The sequence below is a fragment of the Ammospiza nelsoni genome, chromosome 1 (assembly GCF_027579445.1).
Source record: "Ammospiza nelsoni isolate bAmmNel1 chromosome 1, bAmmNel1.pri, whole genome shotgun sequence".
Lineage (NCBI taxonomy): Eukaryota > Metazoa > Chordata > Aves > Passeriformes > Passerellidae > Ammospiza > Ammospiza nelsoni.
In genome coordinates, this window is record NC_080633.1 from 36,436,610 (window position 1) to 36,451,885 (window position 15,276).

General features: G+C 36.3%; 1 protein-coding gene across 2 annotated transcripts in view; it reads left to right on the top strand.

The window, feature by feature from the left end:
• PLCL2 (phospholipase C like 2) overlaps window positions 1-15,276 on the top strand; it is a 98,879-nt gene that overhangs the window by 50,112 nt on the left and 33,491 nt on the right. For both annotated transcript variants that reach the window (XM_059475866.1, XM_059475874.1), the window contains exons 2-3: window positions 3,440-5,926; window positions 9,302-9,505. In XM_059475866.1, coding sequence (XP_059331849.1) covers window positions 3,440-5,926; window positions 9,302-9,505 — 2,691 coding nt within the window. The remainder of the gene's footprint in view (window positions 1-3,439; window positions 5,927-9,301; window positions 9,506-15,276) is intronic.

The following is a 15,276-nucleotide window of genomic DNA, read 5'->3' on the forward strand; positions in this document are numbered from 1 at the left end:
TGTTTTTTAAACTGCTAGATGCTTTGCTTTCTGTTGCTAGGAACTTCTGGATAAACTAAATTCTTTGTGTAGCTCCTTGTAGTGGTTATGAGCAATGTTTCAAAACAGTTTTATCTGTGGTCTCCTCTATTCCTCAAAACATCTTGCAGGTGACCTTGGCTGGGGCATGAATAGTATTAGGGGATGTGTTGGTGAGGTGGTTGTTCTGGTTTCAGTGATTAAGTCATATGAAGCACAGGCAGTCTTTAGGGGATATCCTGTAATGATGACAGTACATGCTATAAACTGTAGGTAGACATGGTTCTTCATTGTGTGAGAGATCCTAGAAAGACTGAAGATTATTTCAGCACAAAAAATGTAGCTGCTGCCTTGGACTGAATTATGCATCTGCACTGTAGAGTCAGTGTCACTTCCAGCATGTTGAACAGCAAGAACCCTGTAAGTCTTATGAATGCCAAGAAATCACTCCTGTGTTTGTTCAGATGCAGTTTTCTGATGTGCCATTCTTTTTGATTCAAGGCAGACCTAAGGCCGTGAGAGACCTGACCCAGTTCATGAATGCCACCTCACTTTTGGGATGAAATCCTCCACGTCTTAGAGCAGAATAAATCTGTCTCCTGCATGCCAGACTATATTGCCAAGGCTCACAAATGAGTTTCACACAGTTTGTGCATGCTCTATGCAATTGCATGCTCAGCTTGTGGAGTGAGAGTTTCTTTTCTGTGTCTTTTCAGACAGGTGGGTAATTCAGACAGGTGAATAATTCAGACAGGTGAATTCTTTTCAACAGTGTCTTTGATAAAATGTCCTTGAAGTTACTCTGATCACACAGAGATTGATCATGACTTCCATGCCTGTCAGGATGGGAACTTGCACAGGCAGTCTGGTAGTTCAGAATTATTGATTTCTGGAGAAGCAAAAACTTATGAAAGGTGTTCTGGAGCTCAGAATGTTTTCACAGCAATTCACACTGTGGTGCTGGCTTTATATAAATAATCTGAGTGGCTAGACTCCTTTACCTTACAAAAATGAAGAGTACTACTGAACTGGCTGCGAATTCATCTGGCAGGGAGGCAAAATAACGTTGCAGGTGATATATTGAATTGCTCCTCTGATCCACATGCATGAACTCCAATTCAAGCTTTCAGTAACCAGAGCTGGCAATTGAACTGCCTGGAGATGGGCTCCTTTACATCAGATGGCATCAAGAAATAGGAAATATTTTTTTTTCCTTTGTGGTTCAGTGACTTGGATCAGATACAGTCCTGATCATAGAGAAAGGTGTAGACCTTTCTTCTGATCATGGTCAGGTAAGGTAATACTTGCCAGGCCTTGATGGTTCTGGTGTCAGCTGTCTCTCAATCAACAGTATTCCTCTCCCAGGTCTGTGATTGAGGAATCTGGAGCATTAAGGAGTTTCAAAATGCTTAATTCCAAGCCCTGAAGTATCAGGCAGGAATGTCATTGCTCACTTATGTGGGACTGTCCTTTGCCACTTTTTCAGTTTAGGAGAAATAAATAGGTGGACAAACAAGCTAGGCTTAATACAACAAAAATCTCTGTAAACAAAAGTCACATTTGATTTCTTTTATTTCTTTTATTTTTTAAGTAAAGGAAATTTGCATTTGTTTGGAAACTGTCCTTATGCCTAAACTACATGTAATGAGATTCTGAGAGTCAACCCTGTGTAGTATCCATTGCAGGTGTCTGATCTGCAGTTGGAAATAAAGCAGTCCTCTGCAGGGTTATTCACTTTTACTGGTCTCTTGAGAGCTTGAACAAAGCAAATTCTGCTGTCATTAAAGGTGCAAGAATAGTATGGTTGATTAATTTTCTCAAACACAGAACATCAAATATTAAGGCTGCTCACTTTACTAATCATTGTTTTCAGTGAAAGACTTTTCAGATGCTTATAAATTAAATTACAAAACCAGGACTCTATTTTTAATTGAATGAAATTCAACACACAGCACATGTGTACTGAGCTGGAAATGCATTTTGTAATGGATGGTTTTTATTTGAACATCTGTTCAGCATAGCAATCGTTAAAAGTTTTCTTTCACTTTCCTTTCTGCCATTTAAGCAATGCTGATTTGCGCTGGAACCTACTTCAAATGGAAAACTGTTTCAGGGAATATAATTTTTTTTTTTTGTAAAGCTGGAAGAGTAATTTTTTGCACTGTGCTAGTTTATAAGAAGAACACTTCTAATTAGGGTATCTAACATAAAAATATTGTTGTTTCAGACTAAAAGTTAGCTCCTCAAGACACGTTGCTTCAAAAGAAAAATCCTAGCATTTTTCAGTCTCAGAAAATGCAGATAATGAAAGCACACAAGTTTCTAAAATTCAGTTCTTATGAATTGATTGTACTTAAGTCATGTATTGCTGACTTATTTGCACTTGCTTTAATTTATACAAATAGGTACAATAAAGGTAGCTAAATTACCTTTCCCCCCCTTTTTATGCTTATATATCCTTATATGCCCAAGCTTTCTCTAGTAAAGTAAGATCTCTGGGTTATCTAATTGCTTTAAGAGCAATGGTGAATCACTTTTGCTTCCCTTCCTGACCAGGTCATCTATTCAAGTTCTTTCTAATGACATGAAGGTTCTTTGGAAACAGTTAAATTAAACCGTCTCAGAAGTTGCCTTCTGAGTCACTGCTGTATTTTCTGAAGCTCAGAAACTGCAGAGCTGCATCTGCATCTGCTCCAGTCCGGTTCCTTGTGTTTCAGTGCAGCTTCTTTAGACTGTTGTGGGTATTTTCCTGCTAAGGGGAGGGATGTGTAAATGCTGTGGGCAGTCCGGGGGAAGAACATGGGTGGGTGCTCTGGTGAAGGGAGCTTTGCATGAAGAAGTGCTTCCTAAGTCTTGTATGCTTAGATTAGGGCCATGTCCTATAGATTTTATGCAAATAGGACTGTGTCCTATGGATTTTATGTCGTTGATTGTGTATTAATGTTTCTGTAGTCCAAGGACCCTGTCAGCATGGTATTAAAGCATTAGATTCTGTACTGGCAAGTATCTATAGGACTGCATAAAGACTCAGAGAAAAGCTTGCTTCCTATTGCCTTGACTTTAGAACCTATTCTCTCACTAAGTAGGGTACAACTCATAAAATAAAATACACATACATGTATGCAATAATACAGCATTATTATTTTGTTAGCATTTAAAACTAATTTTTTTTAAATTTTGTGTCCATCAAAAGTACTAAAAATTAACCCTGGAAGATTACTTATAGAAGCAAGAGCAACTATTAAGGCATTATTAGTATTCTGTGATGGTGCCAGTAAGAATTGCCATCTTATTGGTCATTGCGCAGACTTTATTGAACTGCTTGGTGAACTTTCAGCTTTAAGTTGAAAGCTATTTCAATGTTGAGCAAAATCACACTGACACATGATTTTTTTCTCCCCCCCACCCCCTTGTTTACCAGGATGGTACGAAGCAGAAGCGAGAAAGGAAGAAGACTGTGTCGTTCAGCAGCATGCCCACAGAGAAGAAGATCAGCAGCGCCAGCGACTGCATCAACGCCATGGTGGAAGGCTCCGAGCTCAAGAAGGTCCGGTCCAACTCCAGGGTGTACCACCGCTACTTCCTCCTGGATGCTGACATGCAGTCTCTGCGCTGGGAGCCTTCCAAAAAGGATTCTGAGAAAGCAAAGATTGATATCAAGTCAATCAAAGAAGTGAGAACAGGAAAAAATACGGATATCTTTCGCAGCAATGGAATATATGACCAGATATCGGAAGATTGTGCGTTTTCAATTATATATGGAGAGAATTATGAGTCACTAGATCTGGTTGCTAACTCAGCGGATGTTGCAAATATTTGGGTTACTGGCTTAAGATACTTGATTTCTTATGGAAAACATACTCTAGATATGTTAGGAACTAGTCAAGATAATATGCGGACTTCGTGGCTTTCACAAATGTTCAGTGAAGCAGATGTAGATAATTTGGGACATATACCCCTATGTAATGCTGTACAATTTATAAAAGACTTAAACCCTGGTTTAAAAACTAATAAAATTGAATTAAAATTCAAGGAGTTACATAGATCCAGGGAAAAAGCTGGTACTGAAGTAACAAAAGAAGAATTTATTGAAGTTTTTCATGAGCTTTGTACCAGACCTGAAATCTATTTCCTGTTAGTTCAGTTTTCAAGCAATAAAGAATTTCTAGATACCAAGGACCTCATGATGTTTTTGGAAGCAGAGCAGGGTATGGCACAGGTCACAGAAGAAATAAGCCTTGAAATTATTCAGAAATACGAGCCAGCCAAAGAGGGCCAGGAAAAGGGTTGTCTTTCTATAGATGGGTTTACGAATTACCTTACTTCACCAGACTGCCACATATTTGATCCAGAGCATAAAAAAGTGTGTCAAGATATGAAACAACCTTTATCTCATTACTTTATAAATTCATCTCATAATACATACTTGATAGAGGATCAGTTTCGAGGGCCTTCTGACATCACGGGTTACATTCGTGCTCTAAAAATGGGTTGTCGAAGTGTTGAGCTGGACGTATGGGATGGTCCAGATAACGAGCCTGTGATTTACACAGGCCATACAATGACATCACAAATTGTCTTCCGTAGTGTCATTGACATTATTAACAAGTATGCCTTTTTTGCTTCAGAGTACCCTCTTATTTTGTGTTTAGAAAATCATTGTTCTATTAAGCAGCAGAAAGTGATGGTACAGCACATGAAGAAAATTTTGGGGGACAAGCTGCATACGCAGTCTCCAAACATTGAAGAGTCTTATCTACCATCACCAGAATCACTTAAAGGGAAAATACTAATTAAAGCAAAGAAGCTTTCTGCTAATTGTTCTGGACTAGAGGGAGATGTTACAGATGAAGATGAAGGAGCAGAAATGTCACAGAGAGTGGCGAAAGAGGGGGTAGAACAGCAAAACTCAATGACAGGGAAACGATTCCAGCTCTGCAAAGATCTCTCTGAGCTGGTAAGCATATGTAAATCAGTTCAGTTCAAAGAGTTTCAAGTTTCATTTCAGCTCCAGAAGTACTGGGAAGTGTGCTCTTTTAACGAAGTGCTTGCTAGCAAGTATGCCAACGAAAACCCAGGAGACTTTGTAAATTATAACAAACGTTTTCTCGCAAGGGTTTTCCCCAGTCCTATGAGGATTGACTCTAGTAATATGAATCCCCAGGACTTTTGGAAATGTGGTTGTCAGATAGTAGCAATGAACTTTCAAACCCCTGGCCTAATGATGGACCTGAACATTGGTTGGTTTCGACAGAATGGAAACTGTGGCTACGTCCTTCGTCCTGCTATCATGAGAGAAGAAGTTTCCTTCTTTAGCGCGAATACAAAAGACACCGTGCCTGGAGTTTCACCTCAGCTGCTTCATATTAAAATCATTAGTGGGCAAAACTTCCCTAAACCCAAAGGATCAGGTGCCAAAGGAGATGTTGTGGATCCTTATGTCTATGTTGAAATACATGGAATCCCTGCTGACTGTGCTGAGCAAAGGACGAAAACTATGCATCAGAACGGGGATAATCCAATTTTTGATGAAAGCTTTGAATTTCAAATAAATTTACCAGAGCTAGCTATGGTGCGTTTTGTAGTGCTGGATGATGATTACATTGGGGACGAGTTTATTGGGCAGTACACTATTCCCTTTGAGTGTCTCCAGACTGGTTATCGGCACGTTCCTCTGCAGTCATTGACTGGTGAAAGTTTAGCTCATGCTTCCTTGTTTGTGCATGTGGCCATTACTAATCGAAGGGGTGGTGGGAAACCTCATAAGAGGGGCCTCTCTGTGAGGAAGGGCAAGAAATCAAGGGAATATGCTTCTATGAGAACATTATGGATTAAAACAATAGATGAAGTATTCAAGAATGCCCTCCAACCTATTCGGGATGCTACGGATTTGAGAGAAAATATGCAGGTACAGTTTTATAATAATTTATTGGTTCATGTGTGTACCTTTGTATTATGATGCATATGGAATACCTGCTTTTTTAAGAGTCTTGTGTGTTGAACTATTTCAGTCTAATTCTGAACAGTTCTAAGAATGGATCATGTCAGAGGAGCATTTAAGGTGAACTCTCTGCTGATGCAACTTTGAATGCACATGTGTATTTTTGTGAATGTGAAGTGGAAATATGACTCCAGAACTCAACCCTCATCCTATATGGTTGGAGGAATATTAGAAATATATTAAAAGAAAGTATGACAATAGTTTAGTTTTAAAAAAATTAAGTAGAAATGTGGGAAGAATATACAACAGGTAGAAAAGGGAAACTTTAATACTTATCAGAGATGTTATTTGTATGTCTAAGAATGTTTAGCATAGTTTCACCTAAGTTATGTTTTTCCTTTAGTCCCAAATAGAAGGCAGTATTTTCAAGAAAGATCTGTTTGCTTTCCATGATTCTTCCTAGTTATGTTAGAAATACGTGGCATTAGCACTGAGGTGTTAGAAGGCATCTTCTAGAAGAAGTTGTCCCACTTTAGATGTCATATTAGTAAACAAATTGAATTTAGAGAAAAAGTGCAGACTGAAGTGCTTTGTTTTGTGGAAGCCAAGAGGTGTCACTTAAAAACATGTGTCACTTGGAGATTCCAGGTACATAACCCATTTTAGAAATGTATTAAAATTGAGTTTTAAAGTTGCATTTAATTTAATAAAACTTTGTTTTTTAACTTCTGATGGAATACTAGTATTGATCAACAAAATTAAGAATCATCATTTCAAATGGACTGACCTATCAAATCCTCTTGGTCTTATACAGTGTTGAAGGAAAAGAGATTAAAGGAAATGCCTGAGACTTGATTCTGGATTTTAAAGGCACATCAGTGTATATAAATTTCTTTAATGAATAATCTTATATTAAAAATATTCTAATAGTAATATAATTTTAAAGCTAATTTTATATGAAAGAAGAAATTAGTACATCATTATGCAGCTCTCCCATTCCATTTGGTATATAAATTTGATCTTTTAAAAGATAATTTAAAAAATACAGGGATGATACTTTGACTCATAAATGTTTCAAATTACAGGCTGCATGTAAAATGAACTTTACCTGTAGTTAGCCTACTGAAGATTAGAATTCTGTAGAACAAAGAGTACTGTATTTTAAGATACTTTTCAAGGAAAAACTGAGTTGAGGAAGCAGTGAAAACATAGAATTTTGTGTAGCTACATTAAACTCTTGCATGTGCATGCTGCAGTATGCACAGTATAAAGATATAATTGAAAACAGACTCTACAGTGGGATTTCTTTGAACATGAAATATTAAAAGGTATTTTATGTATTTTATTCTGTCAGTTAGAAAGATGTGCTATCAACTAAATTTATCATTATCTCAAAGTGCTATCAAGAAGATATTTTAAGCATGAGGGAAGATTAATTTTCCTTAACTTTGCTAACAGATTATATAATGTGCTCCATTTAAACTCTGTGTAACTAAGTTTTTACAGCTAATAAAAGCAAATAAACCACTCAATTAAAATAAGTATCAATTTATGCCAGGGAATGTGAGATTTATTTAGATTTTGTATTACTGAAATTTTGTGTTACAAATTGTAATGGTTTTTATGACCAACATATCCTCAGGAGCCAGATTATAAAGAGCAAAGTTGGTTTGATTTTTTAAATATCAGATGGAAGAAGAGGAGGAAAAGTAAATGTGCAGCAGCGAGTTTAATAGTTTCTCTAAATCTGTATAAGAATAGAGTTTCTTTTTGTTCCTATATTACCATGACAAAAACTGATGTCATAACTTCTTACATATTAATCACTGATAAAAGTATAACATGGATGATTGAACTGGATGTGATGTTACATATTTAAGTTACTTAACAGTATGAGGAATAGTCTCTGGATATAGAATTGGAAGTCCAAAGGAAGGAGTTACTGTAGTAGTACATATTAGTCCTGTCCTCCTGTCATTAATGAATATATACAATCCCTGGGTCCTCGTTAACCTCTCTGTAAAATGATTGTTCGTAATGGCTTATCTCAAGCCAAAAAGCCATGTACTTATCTTGAGCAAAATCTGTTTGAAAGGATTTCCCAGTGTCTGTCTCTTGAGCTATGTAATTATTGTGTCATTGAAGTGTACATCAGTTGATAAAAGAAGTTTCTGTTTCCTGGACCTGTACTAAAAGTACACTCTAAGTGACTGGGTAGGTGCAATTTCGTGTTCACAGAATTTTGCATGAATAAGCTGCACATACATATTTGGAAGTCTGCTTTGGAATGTCATCTGATAAAGGAACAGCAAAATATTTCACATTTGAGTCCTGTTTGAGTTAAAGTTGGCATTATGTCTTTCTAAGAGACGTGTCCACGAGAGAGTCTTACCGTACCAGCAAGATGGAAAGTGGTTTGGATTAAAGTGAAAATTTGTACCAGATACTCTGCCTGGGTGCAACATGAGAGAAAGGAGCACTGAGCACATTTGTAACTTAAATATACTATATTTTTATTTTTATTTCCTACAGGAACACAAACTCCAGACTTGCCATAAATCACCAGTTCCCAATTGGTACAAAAATCCTAAATTCTCTACAGTGCTGACAATATTCCCATCATGGAATATCAGTGGCTACTTGGAGTCACACTGTATTTCGAATGCTGTAAACTTTCTTCAAGTTTAAACTTATGGCATTATATTCAACCATACTGGATATAAAATATGACTTAAAAAGTCTTAGGGAAAGGTACAGAATCAGTATTTAAGTTAAGGTACCTTTAAAAAATTCACTTAAGTGTGGCTATGTGATAGGAATACTTCAATAGTGGAGTGCTGGGTTTGTGAATCGCACCAAATGGGAGCCTGCAGATCCACAGCATGTCTGGGCTGTAGTTCAGGTATGTTTAAAGTTACAAATGTGCTGAATTCCTCCTTCTGCTTCACTTTGCTTAATTGGGACATTCAGCATCTAATATTTTTTTCACTTGGTAGCATTTAAAAAATGTCTTGAAAATTTTCAAAATATATAGCCACTGTGTTTTAGGATCTGTTTATTTCCATAGTTAATGTTAGCCATGATAGACAGGAGATATGCTTGTTCTAAATAGATGGTTTTTTCTGTAGCATGTACTGCATTCCCTGAAATTTTAACATTTTTGTAAAATGTTTGTGTAATATTGGTTGGTTTCAAAAATGCCAGTTCTTCAGGGAAAAGCTGTGGTAATTGTAGCACAACCATTTTAGCTCAAGTATAACAGTGAAATATTTTATCCTGAAATAACAAGGCTTTAAATTTCATATTTAACTGTAAAGGAAACTCTTTCTTTCCTTTTTGCAGAATGCAGTAGTTTCATTCAAAGAATTATGTGGCCTCTCTCCTGTAGCAAATCTTATGCAGTGCATTTTGGCAGTGTCTATGCACTTGGTTGGGCCTGATAATACACCCTTGGTAGTAGTGAATCTCAATGATCAGTATCCAGCTATGGAGCTCCAAGGGATTGTTCCAGAGGTCTTGAAAAAGATTGTAACAGCATATGAAATGGTGAGTAGTTCTTTGTGGTTGTCTTATATTGTCTGAAAGACTTTTAAAATGTATATTTAATATACTGTACCATGCTTGATTTAAAACCTGTGACTTCCTATTTTAACCTGTGACTTCCTATTTTGTGCTTCATTACTTGTGCTTGAGTTATTCCCATGAATGTACAGCAATTGGAAGTGTTTTTATACAGAGTAAAACATAGAGATTATTGATATACTGCATGCAAACACGTGCTTGTACACCTCAGAAGGTAAAGTGGTTATTGTCAAGAGGATTTAACATGAAGAAGAGGATGTATTGATTTACCTGTTTTTCAGTAGTTTGAAACTTACTTTGTATCTATAAACCTCTTACTACTTTACATCTTCCACTTGGGGGACCTTGGTTTATTTTGGCTTTGGCTCAACATCAAATACAAAAATGTCAGGCACTGCTTTTAGGCATTGTAGTTTTATAAGCACCTTGGCATGTAAAATTCTATACATGCTCTTTTCTTTTTCTTTTCTCTATCTTTCTTACATATGTCATTTGATTAGCCATTTTTATACATGTAAGCAGCTGTAACATTAACTTCAGACATTATGTTTCAGTAAATACATAAATTGTGTCTTTAGAGACTGGAAATTAAACATGTTGCAGTAAAAAAAGAAGGAATAACTAACACACCAATAAATACTGATTTACATCTGCTTTGCATTAATTTGAAATGTGGAAAAAAGATCAAGAAGAGTTTGATTTGAAATGTCCTCCTTACTGCCACTGAAGTAATGTGGCAGAGTATAATTGATTATTTATTCATTTATTTAATGTTTTCTTTCATGTGATGATGATTTTGCAATAATTTTGTGTGCTAAAATGAGAAACCTTACCTGGCAGCATTGGGTCACTTGCCTGAAAAAAAATGGAGAAAAATTAACCAGTATCCCGTTCCATATACAGCTTGTAAACTGCTTTCTAAAGAAAAGGTAGCTTTAGAATTATGCTATACCAAAGTGAAAAAACCACTCATTGATAATTAGCAATGTAGGCAGAGTTTGTGTAGTTCAGTGGTGCCGTAGATATGACAAAATCTGGTTGCAGTGATAGCAGAGCTACAAGAAGATAGTGCATATCCTCTTAGTGGTGGCTTACAGGATATCGCTGTAATTAGGATGTAAACAAGCTTGGCTGTTGGGATTACAGCTGCAACAAGTAAAGAAGTTCTGTTTCCTTGCTGATGATGTCTACCTGCAGTTTGTTCTGATGTGGTGGTGCTGATTGTTAGTGACTCAGCTGTTTTAGGTACTTAAAGTCTTAGTTCTAAATCTGGAATACATTTTTTCTTTGAATATCACTTAGACAAAGGTGACTTGTGACTCCAGAAATCTTTACAATCTAAGTTTGCTTTGCTCTTTGGCTCTCACATATGTTTTTTCCCACACACATATTATACTCTATACATGATTTGAATATTTCTGTACTTGAGAAATCTATACTTCACTTATACATGTAAAAGTAATAGAACATTTATTTACTGGCAAAAAAAGCATTTTTCCATCTTCTTGTCCCTAAAATATAAATACTCAATTTCAAAGAAAGAGTATGATAGTGCTTCTAGCTCTAAATGGTATTGAAGATAAGTAAATTTAAGGTTATTTTAATCAAATATAAGTTATAAGTTAAAATAATGAGATGCATTTAAATTTGTGGCATTTGGCTTTTGCCAATCCTCTATTCAGTTTGACAAAAGATTTTAGGCAATTAAAATCTGTAGGGTATGCTGGAAAAGGAAGTCAGCCATGGGAGACATATTCCTGTGCTCTTATTTCTGAAAGCACATGTGAAATAGTGGGAGACATCTGTACCATCCTTTCCTCAAAGAGAGAAGAAGAAATGTGATGGTGTTTAGTTCATATATGGGTATTTGCTGTAGTGGCAGATGATCAGAGTCTGACAGTTATATGGTTTGGAGGGGGGGGGTTGTATGATTTTGGTGTGTGTTTATATAATGAGCCCTCAAAAGGACAAATCTTACCTCATTAGTTTAGACTTGGGATATTTTTGTCACGATTCATTAATACATGGGTGTAAAATTCCACTTAATAATGAGATTTCTTCATGCCGAATTGAGAAAGGGCAGATGCACTGACAAAGTAATGATTACCTACTTGTCTTACTTTCTGCTGGCTTAGGCCTCAGTACAGGTCAGAATGATGTAATTCTGTACTTCCAGGGTGTCAGGTACTCTATGAAATCATGTGGATAAACAAAATAGATTTCAATGTTTATGAAACAAGCCTGGATTGGTATAGCATAAATGCATGCATAGGCTGTCACTACCTTGTGTGCCCTCTCAATGTGGCATGTGTAATGGCATTCTCAAAGAGTGATTGTTTCAGGTTTATGATTTTTTTAGCTAATGAAGGGATTCTTATGTGTCAGAAATACTCTCTTTTCTATAAAATGATAATAACCATTGAAGATAATATTTAAGATTTGAATTATTCAAAATTTGTTTACACTGGGAGTGCATGAAGAACTCATTGTTGCTCTGTCAAGTGGGAAAGAATGCAAGACCTTAACAGCAGGACAGTCAGTCCACCTTGAAATAATTGCAAATAAGTGCAATACTGCCGGGGCAATGGAAAGGAAAAAGTATCTTCAGTGTAACATAGGTTTTTTTTAAAGAAACAGTGAGGTAAATGATAATAAAATACTGTGTCAGTAGATATTTGGGGGTTTTATCTTTAAACAAATAGCACATAGTGCTGTCTTAAATTATCTGCATTCACTTAATGGAGGAGCTGTTAAGTGATCAAGGCTAGTACTAGTCATGGGTTGAAAATCCCATTTTATAGGAACTGAAGTATCATTTCTGGATAATAAAAACCAAATATATCTAGAAATTTTTGAGAAAGGGAAAAATTGCAGGTGTATTTTTCTTTAACTTCTCCATGCTCCTGAGTATTTTTCGCCCTACCATCTTTTCACTGTTTAACAATGTTTTATTTTTCCCTCTTGTTCATGAACTTCAGCTTCCTTTATGTGATACTTCAGCATGCACTCTGTTGGTGTCATCACACCCATCACTGATCAATGCTGCAGACTGAAGCTTGGAGTTAAGGCAAGTGCCTCTTCCACACCATTGCATGTTTTAAAAAATGTCTTATAACCTTTAAGATAAAAAGTAAGTAAACCTTAAAAGTTATACTATGGCAAGAGAAAAAAAAACTGTCTCACCCTCCGTCTGCAGCATTATTCAGTGATGATATAAGAGCACTTCGGAGATATCCTAGAGTAGCATACAAATAAAGCCAGATACTGTTGAGAACTTGGCTCTCTGTTTGCCCTTAGTGGAGGATGAAGTGTCCCATTTGCTGAGGACAGGGTTTTCTGGATTTTGCAAACAGGCATTTACTTCTAAGGGAAAAACTAACACAGACCAGGCAGATAACTGTACCTGTGTGAAAAATCAGTAGTGCTGCTACAGTAATTAGGATTCGATGTTATTAAATCCTAATTAGATAATGCTGCTAGTTCCATAGTTTTCAGTTTATGGAGTGATTTTCAAATTTTCTTTTTAGATTTTGAGGTGATTTTGTAATTCAGAATGTCTACAGAATGTGGTATAAGTCCGTATTTGATTTAAATGAAATCAAACAAGATGAATAGATTTTGTATATACACCCTAGGGAAGGACATGAAGGCAGGTTGTGTTTATTGGTGGTGGGGGTTGTGAGATAATGAAAATGAAAGGTATTAAAAGAGAGTGACACTATTGAATTGGAAAACACCCTATCATTGGGGATAAGCAGTGCTGTAGTAAGCTTAAAGCCGGTTACCTTATTTTTGACTCTTTCCAGCTACTGACTCAATAGAGCAGATTGCAGGTGCAGTCATGCAGAAGTTAACTTCATCTTACAGTGCTGGAAATTTCAGCAATGACATAAACTAAATAAGATAGGCTATATTTTGAACTTGAACTGGAAAGCAGATAATTTGACCCTATACCTGGTAGAGTTACAGACTGGACTGATACTAATAGGACTATTAAAAGCCTATCTGAAAAGCACTGATTATCAAGGTTTGGTGAAATATTAGTAATCCTCTCAAACTTCAGCTACTGCTCAAAATTTTAAATATTCTTCACTTTTAAAACTCATCTTGATATTAATATAGATTTATTGAGCAGAATTTTATTGGGCATGTTGGATTGAACTCCATAATTCTGAAGGAAGCAAAGGGTATATCCATTGCCTCTTTCACAGGGCCTAAGAAAGAGTGATTAGCAGATCTGTTTTGATATACATTTAGTTCATAAAATCTGTATTAGTTTCCTGTTGTTGATGTAGGTCCTTTGTTATGGTTACTGTGCAAATATAGTAAGGAGGATTACAGTTATGCTGTGATTATATATTTGTATCTTGAGAAACAAATAGAGCAAGACTTCTATTTAAACTCAGCCTGCTAATGTGTCAGGGCTATTCAGCTGAGAAGCCTTTGTTCCCCGAATTACCCTTTGAGGTTGCAAACTTCTGGGCAACCAAAAAATGCTGGATGCAGTGCTGGTAATTCTCTCCTAAAACGAGTGAATATGTTGCTTCAACTTGTGCAAAGGCCTCAATATTCAGTTTCTGGTTGTGTCAGAGGAGGCTGAGTTCAGTAGCACCAATCTCCTGTAGCAGAACCCAATCTTTGGATATCACATGATTTTAAATCACGTGCTTAACCACCTGCTTACCACTTGCATTGTGCCCTTGAAGAAAATTCAGATTTATCCATATAGTACCTTTCCTGAGGAGTGTGTGACTGGCATAGACCATGATAGCTGTGTTCTGAGCCCAGCTGCTTCAGAACGTTGTCCTTGAGCCCATGACTTTGAAGTCAAGCTCCATGAGTTTTCCATGTTACAATTTACCTCTTAGCATTTTCTGGATTATGAAGAAGAGAATTTAATGCTTTGCACAGAAGGTTGAAAATTCCTTGCTTTTATACTTGAGAGCATAACTACATAAATCAAAACAAAAAGATAAAAGAAGTAGTCAAAAGAACAGACATCACAGACACTAAAGATACCGCCTGGGGAGTTTGAAGTAAATATGTACCATTTATCAAAAAATACTTGGGGAGAATAACATGGAGGAGGTTCTCATGAAAATAAGGCATCTTCCCAATAGCTGAAGTCATGTGCAAATGGGGAAGACAGGATCCATATTTAACCCTGCCATGGTTAAATAAGAAATAAAAGAGAACTGACAGTGAAGAATTAAAAAAATGATCTGCACAGATTTAAAAATAACAGTAACCTCTTTTCTGAAAAAGCAGAAACAGAAGTCAGTCAAAGATTATGTAAGTTCACTAGCTGATCAATGTTTAAAAGAAAGCCCCAGCTAAAGAGGCAAAGCCACAACACTTAATTAGTTTTTACATTCATATACCTGTGGAGATCAAGGTTTCACATGAAGCGCTTCTTTATGAAAGACTAATTGCAGAATTCATCTGTAAGTGAAATGCTGACAGAAGATATTACATAGGAAAGGCAAAAGACTGGGAAAATAATACACCAGAAAGAGGAGATACTAATTTACAAGTTCTGAAAGGCCTCAAGAGTTGATGTATCAAAACTGCTAATTGTGTGTATTCTCTCACTTGAAACTGACTATCAAAGTTGTTAGTGTGATACCAGTGTTTTAAGATATTTCCAGGGAAGATGATAAAATTGCAGATCAGACAGGCTGACATCTGTACTGTGAAAATGGGTAGAAACTGTTTTGAAGAGGAAAATTAGAGGA